At 29.0% G+C, this 25,272-nt stretch overlaps 1 protein-coding gene across 4 annotated transcripts in view; it reads left to right on the plus strand.

The window, feature by feature from the left end:
* The window catches only part of LOC106689118 (inactive ubiquitin carboxyl-terminal hydrolase MINDY-4B), a 48,304-nt gene that overhangs the window by 21,000 nt on the left and 2,032 nt on the right, over positions 1-25,272 (plus strand). Inside the window, exons 1-9 of one of the 4 annotated variants that reach the window (XM_067046598.1) lie at positions 18,060-18,159; positions 18,228-18,341; positions 18,771-18,853; positions 19,849-20,054; positions 20,869-21,034; positions 21,428-21,493; positions 21,572-21,642; positions 22,969-23,116; positions 24,710-24,918. In XM_067046598.1, the coding sequence (XP_066902699.1) occupies positions 18,099-18,159; positions 18,228-18,341; positions 18,771-18,853; positions 19,849-20,054; positions 20,869-21,034; positions 21,428-21,493; positions 21,572-21,642; positions 22,969-23,116; positions 24,710-24,918 (1,124 nt within the window). In that variant the 5' untranslated portion in view covers positions 18,060-18,098. Of the gene's footprint in view, positions 1-238; positions 417-12,749; positions 12,847-18,059; positions 18,160-18,227; positions 18,342-18,770; positions 18,854-19,848; positions 20,055-20,868; positions 21,035-21,427; positions 21,494-21,571; positions 21,643-22,968; positions 23,117-24,709; positions 24,919-25,272 lie in introns of those variants that run through there. The other 3 variants (XM_014433910.3, XM_067046599.1, XM_067046600.1) reach the window with 3 other exon arrangements.

A 25,272-nucleotide genomic window follows, 5' to 3' on the forward strand; every position in this document is an offset into this window, starting at 1 on the left:
TATATATATATGAAACATATTAGAGTAAGTGAAGCCACAACATTCGTTACTAACTTTATGACAGATGGATTTGGGTTCTCCGTGAACCCAATGAGAAGTTGAATACGAAATTAATATCTTGAAAATATTTTTATATCTTCAAAGTTCTCAAAAATATTTAAATATATTTTTTGTACCACTTTTCTTTTTAAATATACTTAATTTATTTTTACATTACCAATTTTTAAACTGTTGATAGAGATCATCAGAAACTTTGCTGAACAGTCTAATCAACAATGGCTATTTGGAGAAAGAGATTGAACTAAAACAGACAACTACCAGATTGGAACTCATAGCTCAAGCCATTTCTTCCGCTAAAATGAAGAAAGAAATGGAGGAAGCTGCAGTGAAACAAAAGATAGAAAAACCATCGCCAGGTAAGATGCAAATTGAGTGCACGCATGCTCCTAAGGAAATATTAACTGAAAACAATTTGAAATCCTTGAGTATAATAAAACATTTGGTGTTCACACTCACACGACTTTCAACGCTTTGTGTGCGGAATCCAATACAAAATAGTCCCGAGAGTTTAACATTGGACAGATTGATTACATTCACAGAATATACCCAAAGGAGGGTCGATGAGGTAAAAAAAAATAATAATCATTCTAATATTTTCACAAAAAAAATCCAAATTAAGCTCCCACAATAAATTAATTTTGTATAAATCAGTTATTCATATAAACCTCACACTTGTTACGAATCAAAGAAAACTGGGGATAATTTATCTATGAAAAAAAGTCAAGAATTCGTTCCGCTACACAAATATAATAACCATCCTCCAAGACTTGCAAATCCCTTTAATACAACTTGTCTTAACAAGAATAGCTAACTAGTCCATTGAAACAACATCTTCCATAATCCATTAATAAAAGAGATAGGCTACTACAACAAATTCGTTCTTAAACACAACATTCATAAAACAATAAACAATAAACATTCATAAAACAATAAACCATATTTACTAAGCTAGTATTGTTGATTAATTTATGTAGTCAATTAATATGTAAGTAAATTCATAAATTAAATACAATTTTCATTATATTTAACTAATTTTGTTTGATTGTATGGATGAGAATCACGTGAATGTAATTTTGTTAATGTAAATTCGTAAATAAAGTTTTATTATTATCATTACCGAATAAAAAAAAATCTGCTACATCTTCGCTGTTATTGGTCCGGTTAGGATTCTTTTAAGTTTTGCTTTGTAGACGGTTTAATTACCTATCAAATGAACATCTTAGATTTTCCGGAGATGTATAGTTTTCGTGTTATTCGAATTAATAAACATAGAACCGCATCTTTGTAAGGAAGGATTTAGGTTCAAATATCTTTCAAGTGATTATGTGGAAGTTTTTTGTTTCATAAGATAACAAAATTTCATAATGATGAATTGGTAGTATCGTTTTAAAAAATATTGGCTCAGACTAGAAAAAAAATACAAACGTAAAACTGAGGATAAAGTACAACCCCAAAACGTAAGGATGCCAAGCTTTATGTAAAAAAAAAATTAATTATTTACTATGATGTATTTCAAATAAATTATTGTATGAAGTCTAAATAATATCGATTATATAAAAACCAACAATTTGTAACTAAATTACAATGATGAGAAGAAAATTGACCGAGGACAATATGTAGGAGATGGTTGGGGGTGCGGTCAGAGAATAACAAAAATAAGTTAAAAAATTATTTATTAGTCCAATGTTTCGGCCAGAATATTTAGTCTTCATCAGGGCTAAGAATAAAAACAAGATAACAACCCATGGATAAATGATAAAAGTAAATAATTGTACAGAATGAATATAGATAAAAATAAAGTAATGAAATAAGTGGGAAATAAACTTATACATAGGTAATTAAATATGTAAGTATCGTATCGTAACGATTATTAAACAAATTATAATTGCCACAAATTTAATTATAATTGGAACGGATCAGTACACCATACCAAAGCTATCACTAAAACAACTAGGCCTTACCAAAGCCTACAACCAACGGGCGTTGATGACCAGGCTGTTAAACGCCCTTTCAAAACTAACAAACAAACAACAAATATGTAAGTAAAATAACATAATTAAAGAAATAAAAATATAAAGTTATATACTGCAAAGAAACAACAAAATATGAATACTTTAATTTAATAATAATAAGTTACATATATTTTTTTTTTCATAACTTTAATTTTTAAATTATTATAATTTAATTAAATTATTCTATATATCCTTTATTTACTGGTTATTATCTTGTTTTTTGTTCTTAGCCCTGATAATGGCTAAAAATTCTAGCCGAAACGTTGACACTAATACATAATTTTTTTTACTTATTTGTGTTATTCTCTGATCGCACTCCCAACTATCTTCTCCTGATATATGACTAAATTATTTATATTATTAACTATTAATGATTAAAATGATTTTAATTATTTTTATACAAAAATTCACCGAGGAGAAATCTAAAATTGATATGAAATATCACACACACCTTACACCCTTGCGGAAAGCATTTAAAAATTACAAACAATTTATTTTCTATATTTTACACAATTTTTAAAGTTTTTATTTTGAAAATCACTTCAAAGCATTGCTAATATTTTATTTTTTAGGGCTACTTAACCGATATCTACTAAAATATCATGAGACCATTTTTATCAAATTGAGATGTGATGATAATTAAAAAAAAAAATAGTGACTTTTTATTGCTTTCCAATCTAGCCAATCTATGTATTGAATTGAGAGGAATTTCCTCTTTCCGAAGTTTTAATTAATTTTAAAAAATATGAAAATTAATTTAGTAACAAAATTATCATAAAATAAAATAAATATTAAATAATAATAATTTACAAAATTCAAATAAAAAACTAATATATTTTTTAAAAAGTTTCTATCTTGAAAATCCCATCAAATCATAGCTTATTATTATTTTTTTCTTTCAAAAACTACTTAGCCTAATTTTGTAAGAAATCATAAGATCATTTTTATCAAAATGAAAGATGATTATAATTGATTAAATACGATGATGAAAAAAAATTAGACTACAAGTAGAAATATTAAAATTATCTCTCAACACGTTCGCTAAATACACTGTGAACATTTATTTTAATCCTTTTTTTTAATGATTTATAAATGTAGATAATTAAAAAAAGATATTTAAAAGATAAATGATCAGTAGAAATGCTATTTAGGAGAAGCTACAAAATTTATTTTTAATATTATATGTTTTAATACAAACAGTGAATCCTATATAACATCTGCATTTATACCGCAATGATGAATAATATTAGCGTATTAAAGAGAAATTAGGAACAGAAACGAAAGTTCAGTTAGCAGCTTAAAAGCCGTTTAAAATCCTTCAGTTTCAATGGTTGTTGAGCTAAGAAACAGTTAAGTAGGCAGCGAGTCACGAAACTGCTTCAAGGAAGGGAAACTGATAAAAGTGTCTAATTTCTCACCCTCTCTACTAAGCAATTTATGCTCAAAGGATTCATGTAAGTATTCAATAGTCCTTGAGCTATTTAATCATTTGATGATAATTAATTGCAAATTTAAATCATAATTATTAAATGGAATGATTAGTTCTAGAGTTTATTTTTAATATCGAAAAGTTCATTAACCATAAAATTTTCATATTGATTTTAAATGAAATGTCAATAACTCAATATAAAATAATCTGTGACTTGACAGACATTAATTATTAAACTTTTAACAAGAAGGTGAAATGCAAACCACATCAATCTCATTGAACCTACACTAAAACTACGATAAAAACTGAATTCACACTCACAGTGAAATTTATTATACTCCAGAATTACTAAATTCATATTCAGTGTACATCTTACAAATGCAAAGATTCTTTCCATGAAAATCTTTCGTCCTATGCAAGTTTCGTCTTTCAGTTCCATTGTTTTATTTGGCATATCCTGTTCAATCGATTTAAATAAGCCTTTGCAAAATAAAAACTGGTAAAATATCGGGATGAAGATGTAGGCAGCACTTTCAATATAATACAATATAAAATATGTTAAAGATTAAAGATCGGAATTTCGTGTAATTCCGTATTTTATTCTCTGTAGTCCGAGACAATTAGCAGGGAAATACTGTATAAACAAAGAAAATAATACTAGTGACCTTATTTCAGATTATTTCTCGAATCTCTGCTAGCATACATACTCTCAAGCATCTTATCATTTAAATAATAAGTGTTATTAGAAATTCAATATAAACTATTATTACTAGAAACAAAGAAATAAAAGTGACAGATGAACAAAAAATCAACACTATTGAAGCAATAATATATATAAAATATTTTAGATAATATTTATTCTAAAAGTATTATAAAAATATCTAGGTTTTCGTGATAAATAAAAATTTTAATAGAGAAGTATAAAAAAGAAATAATAAAACAAATCAAATATCCAAGATTTAAAAATAACATTAAAAAAGTATGAGGGATGTTAGGAAGCGGGGTAGCTCAGTGAATAAGGTACTGTACTTCTTATTTCCCAGGGCCGATTTCGAGTCACTCTATAGCAGGTAATTTTTTATTCTGTTACATTATCATGACCCTGGTGTTGGCCGGTACGATTTCCCTCTATTGTTACATTGTTGCTTAAACTGCTCTGGAGTATGTACTGGAGGAAATGACCAGAATATACAAATATACGAATGACTGACTGTAAGACTAAGAATTAACCTAGAAATAAATAAAAAATAAAAGGATCAGAAATTTATTATATGTAAAGAGAAAAATAAATTTAGAAGGAAACTATTAAAAACAACAGAAAAAACGGACAGTTTTGGAAAGGTAATAAACAATAAAGCAGATTCGAAAAATATCAATATAAATTATGCAGGGTTATTAAATAAGTTAAAATAAATAGTATATACTATTGTTCTACCTAGCTATCTAGAAACGTTACAAAGAAATCCTCACAGATTGTTCCAAAACTGCATTCTTTTCTGATCCAATTTGGATATGTGATAGTAAAAGGTTCTATTGTAAATATTTAGCAGGTAATGTTTAAGGGCATTTAAAAGAAACAAAAAATAAATTCCTTCAGAGGAGAGAAAAAAACTTGATTCAAAAAAGTTGGGCTGTCCAAATGTATTGGGTTGCTAAATACACAGGATACTAAACTTGACAATTTTTTAAAAAATCTTATAACATATAGGCATAGTACAGTAAATTTATTATAAATAATATTGATACATTATTTTTGTTTGTTTTTTTATTCTTTCATTATATTTTCATATTTTTTTCTAATCTTTTATCATTATTATTCTTCATTTTTTTTCCATTATTCAGCTACATATCTAATTATAATTTTCTTCCTTAAACCAATGCATTTTTCCTTCTTTGACAAACATAAAATAAAATATAAAGAATAATTATTTTTAAAGGGAATAACAACATATATACATACCAATTTTTCACATTTAAATTTAACTAAATTTTGTCATATAAATATTTATATAAAATTATAGAATCTTGTCCACTTATTAAGTTTTTAAAAAGGGTATAGTGTGAATTACAAAACAATACGAATGTCAACATATTTTATTAAGTAAAAAGGGGGACCCCGGCGCTACGTTCTACAGTACCAGCAATACAGTACCGTACTCAGCTAACATCACTTGTTATATAATTAATCAGTCTGTTTAAATAAACTTTTAATAAAACAAATATAAGATAATTAGTAAATTTTAATTATGTTAATTTATCGTTTCAGTAAAGAACATGGGAAGGATTTGAACGCCTGTGTCCACTCCAGAACTACTCTTACAATTTAGCCTCCTAAGGCCAATAAAATATTCCCTTGTGTCTTTACCCATTTTGGTTCGATAAAGATTTTATTTTTATATAATTAATTTTGAAATATATATTATTTCATGATTTAATTATCCTTCAAACGAGCATCTAGAATGTTCTGGGAGATTTATATATTTTAAATTATTCGATTCATTAATAAATAAGGCACGAAATCATACAAAACTAAGCAAAAAAATCCGCCAATCCTGATTTATAAATAATTTCTACACCTGACAACCAGTTCACATACATCTGATTAGTTTAATGAAGACATTCAATTAATAAATTGGAAGATATTGTAAACAATACATTTAAAAGGGGATATCCCATTTTCTTCTAAAAAAAAACAAAAAAAAACTGTTAATAATTTTATTTTAAATTTAGGGTTAGTAGCTTGCATTCTGACCGAAAATAGTAGTTTTTTAAATACAGTTTGATAACTTGTTCTATTCCTATAACCTTATTACATAGAAATTATTTGATGATTTGGGTTTCTAGCTTTGTTAATTTCAAGAAAAAGTATTGCAGTCTTAAATTTTATAATTAAAATTTCAAAAGATTATCATTTATAATTATTAAAAATTAATTAACTATAGATAAGATTAAAATAGTATTTAAGATACCGAGTCTTCTTTTTTTTTGGCCCCCATTTTGTTATTAATCATATTTTGAAAAATTAATAACAATCTTTTACAGCATGAAATCTTCTGTAGATTCATACCAAATAAACTTTTTTTACGATTTTGGAAAAATATTCCACAGGAAGACCAAAAATACTCATTTTGCACACTTAGGTTTCTATAGATCATTAGTACCAAATAATGATACCATAAACGAATGAGTAAAGACAAACCCTGTATTTCTCGGAAATGATTTGCCCAAAAACATGTGGTGCTACGATGGTCCTCAGCATCCTTGGCTCACAGCAGTTGTTTTATTTCCGATATATATATAAATAAACTTTTAAAAATAAATACAAGATTATTAGCACATTTAAATTATGTTTATTGATCACTTCTATGAAGAATGTGGGAAATAAATAATAGCCGCATAAATATAATTGAATACACTGACAATTCAGATAGTAATAACCTGCTATTAAGATCACTGGTCTGCTGTAATACAAAATAACATTTATAACATTAACTTATAAAGGGACCCCTAAAACGTCAGTCCAAATGGCAGTAAAGTAAAGGATGACGTGCAGCATTCTAGTGTAAAACTAAAGAAAATTTTGAAATCCAAACATTCAAAATTTGTAATGGAGTGAGCACTGAAAAGGGAATGGTGTGGGGAGGCAGTAAGTACTTTATTCTTGCAAGTAAATGCCAAAATAATTACACAATAAGCTTCCTGTTTATTGCGAATCGAAAAATACATTGCACAAGATCCTTACTGTTCTACATATCATTTGATCTTAAGCGTCAATCAGACTGATTGTGAAGGAGTCTTCATGATTCAAGTCTGGTTTCTAAATCCAGCCGTTCCAACTGGCCGTGTATGGGTTCCTTATAATATTCAGTCTCATTTATGGCTAACATTTGACATTACAGAGTCACACAATTATTCCTTACATTAATTAGTACATAATAAAATGTAATATTTTCAATAAAATATAAGTTTATATTCTGATGAATTTACGAGCGATTCTCAGAATAAAGAAATTAATCCAGATAATAATTTATCAGTAATAATATATTACCCTTATTATATCTTACTACTACTACACTACATATCTTATTTATATTAATAATTATGTAATACAAACACACACACATATATATTAGTAAAAAAAATAAATAAATTTGTACCGATACAATCCATGAAGTGTTAGGAGTGCAGTACTAAGGAAGTACTGTTGATATATTAACGGTTGTACAAGGAGATGATTTGGTCACAATCACGCTAGACTGCCAGATTTTCCTCTAATTAAGAGTATCCACTTTATGAGGGTAAAGTAGATCCCGGAGGGCCCCTGAACCCAAAGGCTTGACTCACGGTTATAGCAAAAAAATAAATAATTATCTGTAACAACCGAACTCGAACCCTCGGGTGCTTGGGATTAGTAACACAGTGCCTTACCACTGAGCACTCTGATCTCATATTTATATTAATACATTATATAAAATATTACTATAGCTGTAGAGCTGTATAGAACCTATTAGATACAACATGGTCGTTTCGTTTTTCGGAATGAGAAACCAGCTAATAAAAATGTTTATTAAAAAATAAGAATGATAAACGATTTTTGCGATTATCACTATTACTTGGTTACACTATGGACTGAGCTGATAACGAGCATACTTCACAAAATTCTTTTCTGACTAATGTAACACATTGAGCAAAATTGGGTGGAAGGTTTGGAGTTAAAGGGGAGGGTAATAATAAATAAATTCATTTTTATACATAAATTATCCTCTATCTTTTCCATCTCTTAAATACCAAAAAAATTATTATAACCTTTATTTTTTATTACAAAAACATATTTTTAAAAATCATTAAATTGTTTTTTTGTTTAACTTAGTATTAAAATGAATATCTCCACTCATTGGATCTCATCAAAAGTTGGATAAAAACTTAAAATGTATATCAATTAATAAGACTAAAAACTGAATAAAGAGATATAAATAATTGTTAAGCAGGACCAAGAAGATCGCGCATGAAATCCATCTCATAGAACAGACATCTGCCTATTGAAAATTAGTTTATATCACAATTAAGACAGAAAGGCATTTCTAGCGGTTCTAAAACTCATTCTAATTAGATAATTAATTCGACGAAATGAGGAAAGATCTTTTTTTTCACCTATTACTCCTAAACGGTGCATCCTGGCGAAACAGTCATATCATAAACAATTAAACAACATTAAATTCTGCGTCAAATGAATATCATAATTATTAATTTGGTAAAGTAGTATGTCGTAAACCGAAATACGAAATTTGTTTTCAATTTTTTCCAAAACTATGGCACATAGTGCACATGTGAATCCTAACTTATTACAGAAACGCATTTCTGGCTGTCCTAAAACGGTTACTAATTAGATAATTAATTCGATAAAGTAATGAATTAGAAATTTTCGATCCAATAGGTCTTTTTTAGGTTTTTCGACAAAAATCCGTAAACGATAGCTCTTACTAAAATATTGAGAGAAATGCTTTATTGATCGGATATATATATATACAATACATATATTTACATGATATAAAACATTTTTTTACTACCTTTTCCTCCTACAATCAATACTCGTCTACACACTACATAAAAATATTTTAATTTATTCTATTTATTATTTTATTTAATTTAATTTACAACTTTACTCTCTCAGACCCTCTCCATTGAACCACTACCCACGTTCGATCCGTTAAACGAATTTATTATTAGATAGCAATGTGAAATCAAACCAAAGACAGACACAACAGTACAACAGTTTACAAAAAACACAACAAATAAATTTAAAAACCCGAACTAATATGTAGATTAAAGAAAAAAATTTATTTTAAACAACATAAAATTATGTGTCGATCACATGGTATGGTTGTAAATCACCTGCTCCTGCAGTTTCTTATTCCAAAAACTTATTATTTTTTTTTTTTTTAGCCAATATACAACACCTATGAAGGCCTGGTACTTTATATACTTGTAAGACACTTTCCATATGAACGAATAAATGTTTCTATTAATAATTTCTTTAAATTCTATTGCCGTAGTTTTTATTTCTTACATCCCCCAATGCCGTGAACCTTTCTTAATATGATGTTCACTACACCATCGTAAAAACAGAACTGAATTTATATTACACAATATTGCTCACAGGCGGAGCAATATTTGATTAATTGCGTAATAAAAATCGAACTCTTCTTAAATTATTCAATATATTGAAGAATCATCCACTATGATCTATACGATTGTAGATCAAAGTCATAATCAATGATTCAATATTATTGTTCAATCGCAATTATTGCACTATATATAAAGCTATAATTGTAGTAATTAGGAGACCATTATTCTGGCTATTTAAAACTTATTATTATTAAAAATCTAAAACTTATTTATTAGAGCTAACGTTTCGGCCAGAATTTCAGGCCTTCATCAGGGCCAAGAACAAAAACATGATAAAAACCATTAAACCATTTAAAGCAAAAACAAGAAACATAAGAAGACAACAGGTAATATATGTACTATTGTACAAGAACCCAAGAGAAGAAAAAAGGCAGTTATTTCACCCCAACTTTTAATTACTTTAATGATTGGGTAACTATGTATAATTACTAGTCAAAACTGATGAGTCTGCCAAGTATAGGTAGGGGGAATAACAAATGGCGACTTTATCAAAACGATAAAAATAATTAATTTTTTATTCGGAGCTATATATCTTTAAAACCACCAGGAACAATAGAAAATCTAAGAGAGAGCAATCTAAAAGAGAACATCATTTAAAGTAGAGTAAATTTGCTAAACTGTAAGCCCTAATAGAACTATTTACGTTCAATAGTTCTCGAGGTAAAGCTTTTTAAAAAGCAACATTTCATAAAAATGTTGTAAGGAACGTACTGAAAGATCAGTAGCTAGTGAATAATTTTAAAAAATCTATATCTCAAAAACCATTTGACGTATATATTTCTGTTAGCACTCAAATTAAAGCTAGTTTAATGAACTATAAAGTAGTTCCTTACGTTTATCTTCGTAGGAGTAATAGTTTTCATGATATTTGCTAAAGTAAATTGATTTATAGTTGTTCGGACAAATTTTCATTTGTGAATATCATAAAAACTACTACCCCTACGAAGATAAGTGAAATAAACTACTTGATAGTAAGTTAAGTTTCCTTTATTTTGAACGCTGGCCGACATAAGTGCGTCTTATGGGTCTAGAGATATAATTTTTCAAAATTCAAACATTTTATACGAACAACTAGAAATTAACATTTTGTGTGTTTATTTTGTCAAATATAAAAACTACTACTCCTACAAAGATAAACATTATTAATTATTTTATAGTAAATTTAACTAGCTTTAATTTGAGTGCAGACAGACATCTGTACGTCCTATGGTATCTGAAATAAGGTATTTCATATATCAAACTTATTGTCCGAACAACTGTAAATTAATTTATTTTAGCAAATATCATGAAAACTACTATTCCTACAAAGGTAAAGGTCATAAACTACTTTATAGTACAATTAAACTAGATTTAATTTGATTGCTAATAGGCATCTGTACGTCGTATAGTTCTTGAGATATAGATTTCGCAAAATAAATTAACTAAATACTGATCTTTCAGTACATTTTTATGAAATGTTGCTTTATCTCGAAAACTATTGGACGTAAATAGCTCTATTGGAGCTAATATTTCAGAAAATTTACTCTTCTTTAAGTAATATTCTTTTAGATTTTCTAGTGTTGTTGGTAGTTTTTAAGATATACAGCTCCGAATGAAAAAATAATGTTTTTTAAGGAATTGAAACAGCCGCCATTTTTCATTATCTTATCTATACTTGGCAGACTCATCAATTTTGACTAGTAATTATACATAGTTTTCATTAAAGTAATCAAAAATTGGGGTGAAATAACTGAGTTTTTTTCTTCTCAGCTCTTGTACGAATAGGCACATTAGTAGTATTGAAAAAAATGCGTATTGAAACATTATATAAAAATTGAAACTGTATATAATAATATACAGGGTAAATTGTAATATTAAAATTAAGAATAAAAAAAAGAATTTCTTCTTGAAATTGGAGTCAATCTGTAAACTGAACGCCTCATTTGTAAAATTATTACCACACTGAATAATATAAAAGCTGTTCTGAAACGAGGAAAGATGAATTTCAATTCAAAGTAGGATGATGTATGAAAGTTGTCAAATATTTTATAGTTCTAAGTTGTTATCTTTTAAAATAAAAATGAAAATGGGTTAGTTTTATTAACCCCGGAAAGGTGCAGCATTGAGCATTTTGCTTACATTGGAAATAAATGTCTTTATTTTCCTAGTATTTCATCTTTTTTGTTTATACTTTTTTCTCACTATCGCTTGTTTACGTTTCTTCCTCTTTTACCCTCCCATCTACAATTTAGTTTTACTCCAAAGCAAGAAGATTTTAGATATTTTACGAAATCTGTATTCTTCAGCCCGTGATGGAAGAGCTACAATTTAAATTTTAAATTACATTGAACGTAATCGTAAAGATTGTTTTCATTAACGCGTCCAATTAAAAAAAAATAGTGCAAATAGCCTACCATGAGATAAATGCTCACAAGATACCTGTTAGAGGACAAAAAAGGACACTCCTGACGGGTTAATCGGAATAATTTTCGGTGTTACCTCATTGATATTCCTAGAATAAGTTGGACTTCTCTAACCTTCCTCGTTTTAATTAGTTCGGATTAATACGAGTGTATTATATAGATATACAAAAGATGAAAAGCTAGACGGCTTTTCGATATTTTGATGACCATAGTTGGGATTAATTATTACGCGATGACTCATGAGAAGGGCTTCACCTATCTATCATGAAGGAGAATCGATAGTATTACTACAACACTAAACGAGGGCGGAGTTTGAATGGCTCGATGAAATCAATTCATTGGCAGGCCACGGCTCAAAGAATCCTTTGTCGGCTAGTAAACGCCTCGCTTCCAACATGTGTTCGTAGTCTCCTCTTCCTCTTCGTACTACATACTTTATATTTTTTCACTTTTATAACTTTCTCACGTCTCTTCCTACTTGGCTAAGTTATGATTCACAGAATACTCTAGTTAATTTAATTAAGAAACTTTGATTGGGGAACCTCTGCTTCCTGCTAGCGTGCCTTAAGGATCCGAACCCAAGTTCCAAACTAACTTCCAACCAGTCATGGCTCTGCTCTGGAAGACCGAGGAGGTCGCGACGGCTCCAGAGGCCTTTTATTTATTAAAATGTAGAGGATCAACATGAACCATAAGTCAAGTCAGTGTAACAAGATCTACTCTTTTCAGGAATATTCTGCTTACTTTAAAGCAGGAGGTAAATATTTTTATGTACAACCAATATTCAAGAGTGATAAATTAATACCTATACATATATAAAACAGTTTTTAACCACGTTGTAGTATTTTCCTCGACATAAACAAAAGATAAAATCCTCAAAAACTTGAAATAATTTTTATATATTTCATATCTGTATTGTCATTGTATTTAATTATTTTTGTTGCAGCTATTGTTTGTTGCTGTTTTCCCATACTATTTAATGAAACGATCAATAACCATAATTCAAATGTTCTATTTATTTCATTAAATGTTTATTTGATTAGAACGGCAACAAAACAACTGACGTGAGCCAAAGGATGCTGTAGACACTAGTAGCACAAGAGATCTAGGTTTTCGGCTAAAATCAATTCCGAATAAGACGGGATTTGGTTTTACTTATTCGTTGATGATAAATTTTTTACTTACTAATAGTGTATAAAAACAAAAGTATGCAAAATGCGTATTTTTGGCCATCCTGATGAATATTTTCGTTTAATGATAATAATAATGAAGTAATAATTTACAGAATTTTTTTTTTACTGAAAAAGATTGTTATCGATTTTTAAAAATATGATTAATAATAAAATGGAAGCATTAAAAAAAAAAAAGTAAAATCTATCTTAATAATTTTTTTTAAAATTTTAATATCAGTCTACAGACCATATTCTCGATATTAATGAAGGCAGAATCCCAAAACATCGAATAATTTCGATGTATTTTTAAATCTGAAGGAACATAACGAAGTATTCTCACTTTATTTACAAAACTACCGTTTTTAATCAGAATCGTAAACTACTAATCTTTAATTTAAAATAATACTTTCTACAGTTTATATTTATTAGAAGGAAATAGGATTTTTCCGTACAAATTTATTATTTACATAACCTATCAATTAATTAAACTGGCTACTAGCAAGATGTATGTGACCACCAGAGGTTTTAAAATTTTTTAGAAGTTATTTATAAATCTATAACATTATTTTTGTCTTTACAGCTAGAATTATAATTAAAGTAAAGCTAAAACAAATGACTCAGTCATACTTGCTTGTATCTTAGTTATAATTAAAATTATATTTGTAATTTATTCCACGCCAAATTTTCCACTTTATTTTAGTTTTTACGGTTGTCTTACATAATGTTACTTCAGATGAGCCTTTTATCGGGAATCATAAAATAATTCAGTGGCTCAACTAAACATTTGTCTTTGTATAATTTATAAATCTGTGGCTTGAAGTAGTAACCAGATATTTTATAATTCTAAATTCAGAAAAGAAGAATATCGAAAACAGAACCTGAAAGTTTTCAGAACGAGAATAGTAAAAAAAACAGGGTTTTCTGAGAACATGTTTGTTGTTCTTGTTTGTTTGTTTGTTTGTTTTTGCATGTAAAAGTTTAATTACTTAGGCACTCAACATAACAAAAAAAAAAAAAAAACAACCAGAAGCTATTGGCTGTTGTTTCAAAAATAATATAAATAACGATGATCCTTTTTTCGTCTAGGGACAAGATAATTAACAATATAGGGCATTTTTATAATGCCCCTTTAAATTCTATAGGAGTACGTACTGTACTGTAGTAAGCACTAAAATTGAAATAATAATAGGAAATACGAAAATATTTCGAAGAACATTACTTTTTATATTAATTACTGTTATTGTAATGTATTTATTTCCTTACATGCTCAGTAAATATTTGTTATGTATTATTTTAAAATTATAATAAAACATAACTTAAAATTTTAGTAACCTATGTGCGAAAACACATTAGATTTTGAATTATATATTATTAGTATATTTAAAATTTTTTTAAAAATTATTTTAGTTTATACTGCTAAAGAATGAAAATATATATACATATTGGGTTAGTAGGGGGGATACATAAAAGATGATATAGGAAAATAATGAGAGAAATGAAGGAATATAAAATAATAGAACGACGATATAATTTATATAAAGAGGTGTGTATATGAAAAAACAATAACAATAAAATTCAAAAAAATACATTTATTACTACTATTTATTTTAAATTAGCATAAATTACAATATATAAATATAGGGAGTCCTGAAAAATCAGGATATACAATGTCATGATAAAGTCTGCTCTGATATATACCTGCGAGACCTAGGTTAGGACAGGTACCGTACAAAGCAGAAACGAGAGATTTTAATGGAAAATCCTCTGTATAATTAAAGTAGCGATCTGTGATCAGAGTCTTAACACATTGAGGAGAAGAACAAACCATGAACTGCTTGCAGAAAATGGTCAGTCAATATCTCATGATATGAAGGCAAGGAGGCGATGGGCGGGACATGTGGCTCGAAGCACCACAGGTCGCCTCTTCACAACAATGCATTACAGTATGGTTGACAATAGATCATGTGGCAGGCTAAAAACCAGGTGGATAGACAGAATCAACAAAGATTCTCATAAGCTGCAATTATTAAACTGGAAAACAGTAGCCCAAGAAAGCCAGGGGTGGAGAAGCCAGCGTGGCTACGGTGGCTATATCAAGAAAAAGTATATATTGTATTTTATGCTAATCTAAAATAGATATAGATAGGTAATGCATACATATATTTTTTTAAACTTTATTGTTATTGTTTTTTTATACCTATATATTTTATATATATTATATATTCGTTCTATTTTTCTATATCCCTTTATTTTCTTACATTACCCTTTACATATTCTCAATTCTAACCCAAAATTTATATTATATATGTACGTTATAAGCTTTATCAAAAAAATAGATATTGGTTAGTAGATTACGCTGTGCAAATAGGAACCTAATACACTTGGGCAGTTTTACAATAAAGTGTGTCTCCCTCTCTTTCTCTCTATTTTTTTTTTTTTTTTTTAATAAACTTATAAAACAACTGAAAATATTGCTGATACATTCATAAATAAATTAACAATTATATATATATTTTTAAATTCCGGTTTTAATTTTATTTTAAACACTAAAATGCGCATCTTATGGGGTAAATGTTGAATAAATATCCCATTACTAAATTGAGGTGGCCCGGCGCTTTGGTCTACAGTGCCCGCAATGCATTGCCCTTTGGCAGTCACTGCTACCTAGAAGTAACAGGTAAATCGGATATTCATAAGATACCTGATATTTTCTGTTACAACTTATAAACGCTGTTATAGGAATTAATATTATTTTTCTTTTTATTTCAATTTACCAATCTTTATAAAACGTTCCACATACGTTTTTTATTACCAGTCTTTTTATCGTTAGCATTCAATATTAATTTTTATTAAGTAGGATAAAACATTTATTAATTTTATTTGATAGTTTTTAAATATTATATGTAATATTAGTATGGCTATTTATCATTAAATTGGATAATTAATCCATTGGTGGTTTATTAATGTTTTTTTCTTTAAAATAATGGCAATTTAAAATTTACTAGTTGAAAAAGAAGCACTTTTTAATTAAACTTTAAATATTTTTCATTCATATAACATTTTATCTTTTTTCTAGTAACTAAAATAACTTTGGCTAATCTAGCCAATATTTACAAGTTTACTTTTATTTAATAATTTTAACTGAAGTTAAAATTTAAATTTTAATTAAATACTTTAGTTACCTATCTGCGAAAATATATTTGATTTGGGTTTATAAATTATTTCCATATTTAAGAACTTAACAATTTATTTTCAGATTAATTTTAATTTTTGTTTGCTCAAGAAAATCAAAATATATTGGGGAAGCAAAGTATATAAAAGAAATGAACATAAAACAAAAATTATATAAATAAAATTTTAATTATACCTTCCGACTATATTTAAAAACTAGGTTGCTTAAAAGAGTATTTAGAGTCACTTTTATTGTGTATTTGCCATTTAAGAGATTCAGCTGATACACTTACATTATGTAAGAAAAAATAATAAAATAGTTCTAAGAATAAATTACGCGGTGGGAGAGAGGGCTGCGCTGGGATCTCGAAGAACCCTGCTCAACCCCTTATGAGTGGGGAATAGAGTCCAAATATTGTACATGATGACATAATAGTGTAAATGTGATTAATGATTTTATATTAGTTTAAAATTTTACTTTTTTTTATCCTCATTTCTTCATGTACATAATATCATTATGTTCATTTTATTTATTTATCTTTCTGATCATATACATATAGAAATTTTGTTTATATATAATTTTTTTTTAATTTTTGTATGAATGTGATCATTAATCTCTATTACTTATTGCCCAAGTTTGTGGTAGATTGTAATATTTATTAAAAAAAAAAAAAAAAGAATAACTTTTCACAAAATATGTGTTAATACAAAAATTAATTTCGGATACCATTCTTCTGAATATAATGTGTTGTTTTTGTCTGTTTAATTATGTTAAAAATGCAGTATTAATTTTTTTAATTGTGAGATATTTGAAAAACATGGCCAGCTTATTATTATTGGCGAGGCAGACCATAGAGGTCCAAGGATGTACGTAGGAAAAACATGACGGTTTTCATAGGATGGGTTCGTCACTCCTCGTCACGCCCATTTTTGTGAGTGCCACCTATTGGCTATTGGGTCTCACAAATGCCCAGGAGGAGGTTGTAAGTGAGTATTGTATAATTATATGGAAAAATACAGGATAGGGCCGGGGACTCGATCTCATAACTTTTGGGTTGGCAGAGGGGCGCGTTACCACGCAGCTACCGTCTCCTCTTCATTATTTCCTTATTGCAGATTATTGGTATTTTTTAATTTATTATCCTTTCTGAATATCCATGTTTGTGTGTACTAGTAAGAGATTTATTGTACGGGCTAGCACTATTCATATGAGGGTTCTCCCAAAAAATGCATTATTGTTATTATTTATGTTTTCAAGTAACTAATCTCCTCATCATAGATAGTCAAAGATTTGACTTTACCCACAATAAATTCAACTCTGCAATGTATGATTATATATATAAAGTATAAAAGGAACGTGATTTCTTCAATTTTCTTAAAACAATCCCCATGAAATTACTGTTACATATCATGATCGCAAAAGGGGCCTTGTCGTGATCTTTGAATAACAATGCAATTTTCTTTAAGTCAGCTTGCGTGCGCTTAGACGAATAAGAACATAATCCACTTCAAGAATAAAAGCGGGAAGAAATATGAAGAAGTTTGGCATTTTCCATTAGTCGATCATGAGAAGGAAGGTGTCAGGTTTAACGAGGCATCACGTCAGGTAGGGCTATAAAGCAACCGTACCCGAGGAAGAACTCGCAGTTCAGACAAAGCTCAGGACATGGACAACAACTTCTTTTACTACCACAACTACAGCCTAGCTGATGATATTATTTCTGAAGGTATATATGAATATATTATAATATTCGCTCTATTATTATTGAAGTAATATACTCGTATTGAAACTTAGGCAAGAAGCGCACTATGGCAAAGAAATCGGTCGAGTCAGGGACGAAATGTTTGGAGCAGAAATGGTTGGAGATGTCCGGTCTTCAAAGCATCAAGCACCAACATACTAGACTGATAGTTAAGTCAAATATTAAATACATTATTTTCAAAAGACGATTCCCTGCTTCAGAAAATAAGATTGGTCAACAGTAAATCGCATCAGATTAACATGAAGAAACAAAAATCGTTTTCCAATATCATACTTACATGAACTATCAACTAATCGGTTTTTAAATACGGCCCAGTTACCTATAACAATATGGAACAAAGACAAACCTTTGTTTTGAAATACTTTGTTTGGACATAGATAATCCTAAATGTGTAAATTAATTGAAAATATTCTTTTTGATAGACTAGTCACACTCTCTCCACTTTTCACGGAAATTGAAAAAATAAGTAATAATATTGGTGGATTAAAAAATGAATAAACGTTTTAAAATATTGGTACTTTATGACTTGTACCAAAACAGATTATAATGTGCAGTAATTTAAGATTATTTATTTTTAGATCGAGTTCTCTATGCTCGCCAAAAGAATGGAAAAGCACCCGTCACCGGTGGAACTCCTATATCAGAAGAAACAGCTATTGTAAAATTCTATTACATATTTTTTATTTAATAAATTTAAGAATAAAAATAAATATTTTAATATGATATAGAAAAGAAATCTCAGATTAAAAAGTATGGCAAGTTGTTATTGGTGGAATTTCTATAAATATATAAAAAATATAATTTTTATCATTACAAATTCCATTAAAATCTTCAATCAAGATATTAATTTGAAGAAATGAAAATATGCACTTTTTTTTATAACTTCTTAAATTAAATTATGAATTTTTAAAATATATTTAGTGCAATTTCTTATTTTACCTTCAGGGCTCGGGTTCGAATCTGATTGTGTCAGATAATAATATATATTCTGTTAAATCAGCCGTGTATCGAGCCTGTGGCTTCGATAGCCCACCTGAGGCACACTCAACCTCTTGGTGATATACCAGTGGGTACTTTATCTTTTTTTTTTTGAGAATCATATAATAAAAAAAATGACTTCATAAAATCAGTCTTTGTATATCTCATCTTGATTCCATAATAATTTAGCTTTGAATAAACTATTAGGAACATAATATAAACTGTAACATTTTTATATTTCTGTCATACTTTCGCAAAAGAAATAAGAAAGAAGTGTCTAACAAGAAATATTACTGAAAGTATGCTTATTTCAAATTAAGGTTTTTTTGGGTTTTTTTTTTATGAAATTAAGCTCAACGGCTTAACTGCTTAACTAAATCAGTCCAGAAATAGATATTATACAGAGACACTAGATCGGTTCTTTGTTCATAGCATTTTGGATTTAGTAACTAAATTTTGATGATATGTGAAATTCTAAATACGTAGCATAGACAACAATTAAATTTGTATTGTATTTTAATAAAAGTTATTATAAAACATGGAATATCCTATCTTTCTCTACAAATACTTACTATAAAAATGGTAGATATATAGGTCCTAAAATTAAAAAAAGTAACTGTTATTATTGAAAGAATTTTCGGAATTAAATTAACGGATTACTCATTCATATTACAGAGCCTTAGGTCTGTCGTTTTCGGTACAGCTTCAGCGCCATTGAGAACAGAATGGTCAAGGACAGGACTAGGGATCAAATCTGACGGGGACTACCACCTTCGGGGTACCAGGAACACGACCAGGGGATTGCTGACGGTCCTACAGGCGGAGCTCATCAAGTTCTTGCTCTTCGACAGATCTAACCCTAAGGGAGAGCCTCCAGACAAGTAAGTATTTTTAATTTAAAAAACGTGTAGGAATTTTCTTGTTATAGCTATATCATCTGCGAAAGCAAGCAGTTACAATAGCTGTTAAGTATCTCGCACAAACACTCCTCATGCCATTGTACAATAAATTATAAACAGAATAACACTAAAGTATATTGACGCGAAAATTTGGCTTCTAAAAAGGTATTGTAGTGATGGGCTCCAAAATTATTTGTTCTATACCGTCGGCTAAAGACAAAGTGGCGTATTTACAAATTTTACTCTATCGGCTTTTGTTATTTTTGAAATTTCTTCAAAAAAATCAAAAATGTAAATTGATCAATTATATCAAGTTTATCAAAATTAGATATTGGCTGATGTCTTAAATCTACAATCATAATTCAAATACAACTCTCTCAGTTTTTGAATACCCCACTTTTGCATATATATATCCTGGAAGGTGGCAAAGTACTGCCCCCTTGGAGTGGGTCCTCTCCGTTCTCTGCACCCCCAGCCAGCGGCTCCTGGTCCAATATGGTGAACCCTGCCTCAGCGAACCCAGCCCATTTCCTAACAATGCCATGTGGCAAAGGAAGGACTTTGTACATATTTTATATATGTCTTGTGTATATATATATATTATTAGTTTAATTATACAAATTAAGGAGGTAGGAAAAAAAATAGCTCAATATGAAATACGTGCATCCAATGTCATAAAAAAATAACCTAACAAAATATTTTTAATTTGTATATTTTATATATTATATATATATATATATATATATATATATTTTTTCAACTTATAGTATGATTGTGTATATTTATCATTTCTCAGACTTCTCAATGCTACTCCTACAAGACTTCAGGAAGGGCTACTCCACGCAATATGTACAATTATTTGGAGGGCGGCTGAGAAATCTTCTGCAATACTTTGCTTACCACAAGAAAAAATCTATCTTTATCAATCGATGGAATACTTTCAAGATGGTATAACGGAAAAGGTAATCATCATATCATAACATAACGTTTGTTTCAAAATTACGTAATTACATTCAAGTTACGTAGAATAAAGTAAATTAATTTTAAAAAATACGTCTGCTCACATGCTTTTCTCCAAAACTACTGGACCGATTTTATTATTTTTATCAAGCACTAAAGTAGCAGATCACCCCAGGATGATTCTCGGAACTATCCTCCGATCAGAAATTCATATACCCAAATCTTGACTCCTTATGAAGATAGAGGAAAACTATAACCCTCCATTTAGATAGAGGGAAAATATAACATATTATAAAATCATTACTACAAAATCTAAAAATAAAACTACCTGATATATACATACATTTTTATTAGGAAATAATTAACTATAGTGTAACTTAAACATTTTCTTCTAGTTACATACATTTGAAGTGAAGAATTATGATGACCTGGAGATCATGGTGAAGAGATACGCCCACTTGGTAATATCAAATATCTAATGAAATTAAGTATGCAGTAGAATTAATAATAATTTTTACTTAACAATGTATTTCTCTTAGTTTTTGGAAGATCCTGGTCCAGGGGCATTACTGCTACTCTATACCTGCATATTGTCTCGTGGAGCACAAAAGTAATTAAACTTCATTAATAAATTAATTATAGCTACTTAAAAGTTTAAAAGTTCGTTTGATAATTTTTTTTAGTTATAATGAAATAGATAATATAATTAATAAGTATTTCAAATGAAAATTAGACAGATAATGACGTGATTAGGAGTGGCCTGTTAAAGCCATAATCACTTGAAAAAAAAGACTTTTAAGTCACACATTGAAACTGAATTTAACAAATATTTGAAGACTCATTAAGATGATTTTCAATCACTGTTTCCAATATTTAAAAAAATTGTCACATCCAAGTATTAATCGATTATTCTTTCAAAGAAGAATGGAGTAGAAGGGTATTAAACTTATATTGGTATGTCTGGATTCTTGCCAAGCTAGTTTAAACTAGATTTGTTGGGTCTGAATAGATTTTAAATATAAGAGCTCCAAGCACGTTATGTGTCGAGTGGTAAACAGGTGTGTGGAGAGTGATCAAGATATAAAAAATGATGAAAAAAATGACCAATTCTTTGTGGTCCATTGAAAATCAGGTGGTTAGGGTTAGGATTGAAGAATTAAGACTGTCATGGATAATAATTTATTAGAAGGAATGTGTGGAACCCGAAATGAGAGCACTGGACAGTAGAATATGGAGATGGGCGGCTGTAGTTAGATATATTGCAATGGCGAAGCCCGAGCGGGGATCCGATGGATCCGTATTCCTCTCTCCTAAAACCATTAAGTATTTCCCTTCTTTTAAGTATTTTTAAGTAAAATATCTAAATAAACCTATTTACATAGAAAGATACTTTATATATCCCAAATAAGTTGGAGTTCTCCATGACACGGCATATTATCATGTTTTATTTTATTTTTGATTTTTTTATGGTCATAATACATAAATATCACTAAACAGTACATTATTACAACTAAATATCAATTAATTCGTGTTGCTTTTTTTTTTGTTTTTTGTTTTAACATTCATCCCATTTTTTTTTTTTTTGAGTCCGTCACAAAAACCGAATTACTATAAAAGTTTTATTTAAATTAAACAACTAATCAAATGTCAAACTATTTTAGTACGCACACAAATAACCAAGAAGAACAAAGGGATGGATAGATAAATTAATAGCAATAAGATAAAAGTTAAAAAAATTTATAAACTTAAATAATATTCTTTTTTTTTTTTACAATTGTTTTCATGAAGAACAGGTATTTTTGTTATAACCGACATTTTATTTCAAGACATCTACGTTTTATGGTTGTATAAGGTGATTTTATACATTTATATGCTTATAATGGTAGCATGGTGTTATTGTCATTTCAGCATTATATTAATAAGTGTGGTTTGTTAGGATTATAACAGACATGGATGGAACGCGAGCAATGTTGCTCGGCCCGGAAGACGAAGGTTCTTTGTGCGTAGTAACGCTGATGCTGACCGGACGGGCCACTCCGTACCTCCACAACGGAGTCATATACGTTGGCGATGAGGATCACTATGTAAGTTCTCTGTTAGTTCCATTCAGTACTAGAGCATACAAAGGCATTAACCAAAACATCAATCAGTCTTTCCCAAAGTCTGTGCGAATCTCCAGGAGTACGAGAAGAGATTAATTAGGATATGCGCTCCACCGGCCTTAGATTGTGCAAGCAGTTTACTTTCTTCAAAATTTAAACATGGGAAAGTAATTTAAAAACTTTGTTTCTAGTTAGTATTTATTGAGTATGTGTGATTTTGTATGTATACCGGGCATTCATAAACACCCTCCATTTACTGCATTGTATATTTTCTAATAGGAAAGGTTTTTAATATAATTTATAAGTCCGAATGATATATATATTTTTATCTCAAATTATATATTATTGTCATCATATTATAAAGTATGTTACAATATTTATAAAAAAAAACAACAACAAAAAAACAGAACTTCCAGAAGACGAAGAAACCCTGACACTTTGGAATACATTATGCCAATTAATTAATACAATGAAGAAAAGCTTATTAATTGAATTTCTGTCACTACAAAACAAATTGAGCACTATAATTTCCTAAAGAAACAGAAGTAAATTAGTGAATTTTTTTTATCTTGCATAATCAAGTATTTATTTATTAAATTGAAATCAGCAAAAGTGTGTTTTCGAAAATAATATTCATATGAGAATCCTTTAAACAAAAAAGTTTTATAAATTTGAACTGGACAATGTTTATCAAAAAAAATTAATTTACAAGATTTAGGATATTAACCTTAAAAATTCAAAAAATAGGACAGATAATGAAATAGTAAATAATAAAAATGTCAATAAGAAATTTTATCAATTCAATTACATAAAGGGATTATCTGAAGATACACAAAGATTACGACAAAGATACGACAGTACAATAATTTTACATAAAGTTCAAAAGATAAAATAATTGAGTCTATTTATATGTTATTATTATTATTATATGGGGGACAGACCATGAAGGTCTTAAGTCTAAGTCTAAGTCCTCGAGCGTTTCTTGACGTGGTTTTTTCGTAGTGGTTTCGTTACCCCCACGCCTATTTTTTGAGAGTGCACCCCATTGGCTAACGGGCCTCACAAATGCCCGGGGGGTTGTGAGTGAGATTTGTATTATTTTATGCTTGAAAAAAGCCCGGGTGGGACCGGGATTCGATCTGACAACCTTTGAGTTGGTAGAATGGCGCGTCAATTTATGTGTTAGAAAACATTAACTATACAGTGAATTTTAAAACACACACAAGAAATTTGAACCAGAACACTAAGCAGAGATTTTAAGTAAAATTCATTTATGAAAAACATGGGTAAATTTTATGTTACTATTAATGATTTACATTGATATGAATTTTTGAAAATAAAAATTTATACCAAAATACGGTTTGAAATAAATCATTTATATGCCTGACCCGAGTGTAAGAAGGTTAAAAATATAGTGTTGAGTCAATCTTGATAATCCTCGAGGATGACCGAATCGGCCGAAACGTTGGACTTTATTAGACATAATAAAGAGTTTTTTGAGACTTAACTTGGATAAACTTATGTTATTTAGACAAAAAAATGATGTGAGTATTGATTCGTATAAAATAATTTCAGGCGGTTCCGAGATTCGGAATACTGAGCAGGAACGAGATAGGCCTTCTGGTTCATTGCGAGACTATGCAAGAGGACATCGAGTCCAACGTACCTGGATCCCGCCTCAAGACACCTTCTCTTCCCATCTGGGTCATATTTTTGAGTGGGCATTTCGGAGTGATGTACAACACCAACAGGGAGCTCCTACATAACTATCATGCTGAAAGGAGGTAATAATAAGATTCCATTGTTATTTGATGTATATTTCAATTTCGAAACGTCTGTTGTCCATTTTAATAAATTATCACCCGGAGACTCCACCAGTATTTATGCTGGCATTATTCAGGCTTTCCCGTTTCATGTCTCAAGTTAAACAAAAACACAATAAATGGAAAAAAAAAAAAATGTGCTTGAAATGGTAATGGTAACCTAATTATTAGCATTGTTATAAATCTGACTTCTTTAAATCGAAACCTTTGTAATTAACATTTTAAAACTTAGTGTCCGGCGAAAAAAGAGGTGTCTATGCGATGATAACCGGGAGAATTTCACGATTTTACCAGGGCTTGGAATAATCCTCATAA

This window comes from Halyomorpha halys, unplaced genomic scaffold (assembly GCF_000696795.3).
Source record: "Halyomorpha halys isolate HHAL.00 unplaced genomic scaffold, Hhal_1.1 Scaffold1282.1, whole genome shotgun sequence".
NCBI classification, from domain to species: Eukaryota; Metazoa; Arthropoda; class Insecta; order Hemiptera; family Pentatomidae; genus Halyomorpha; species Halyomorpha halys.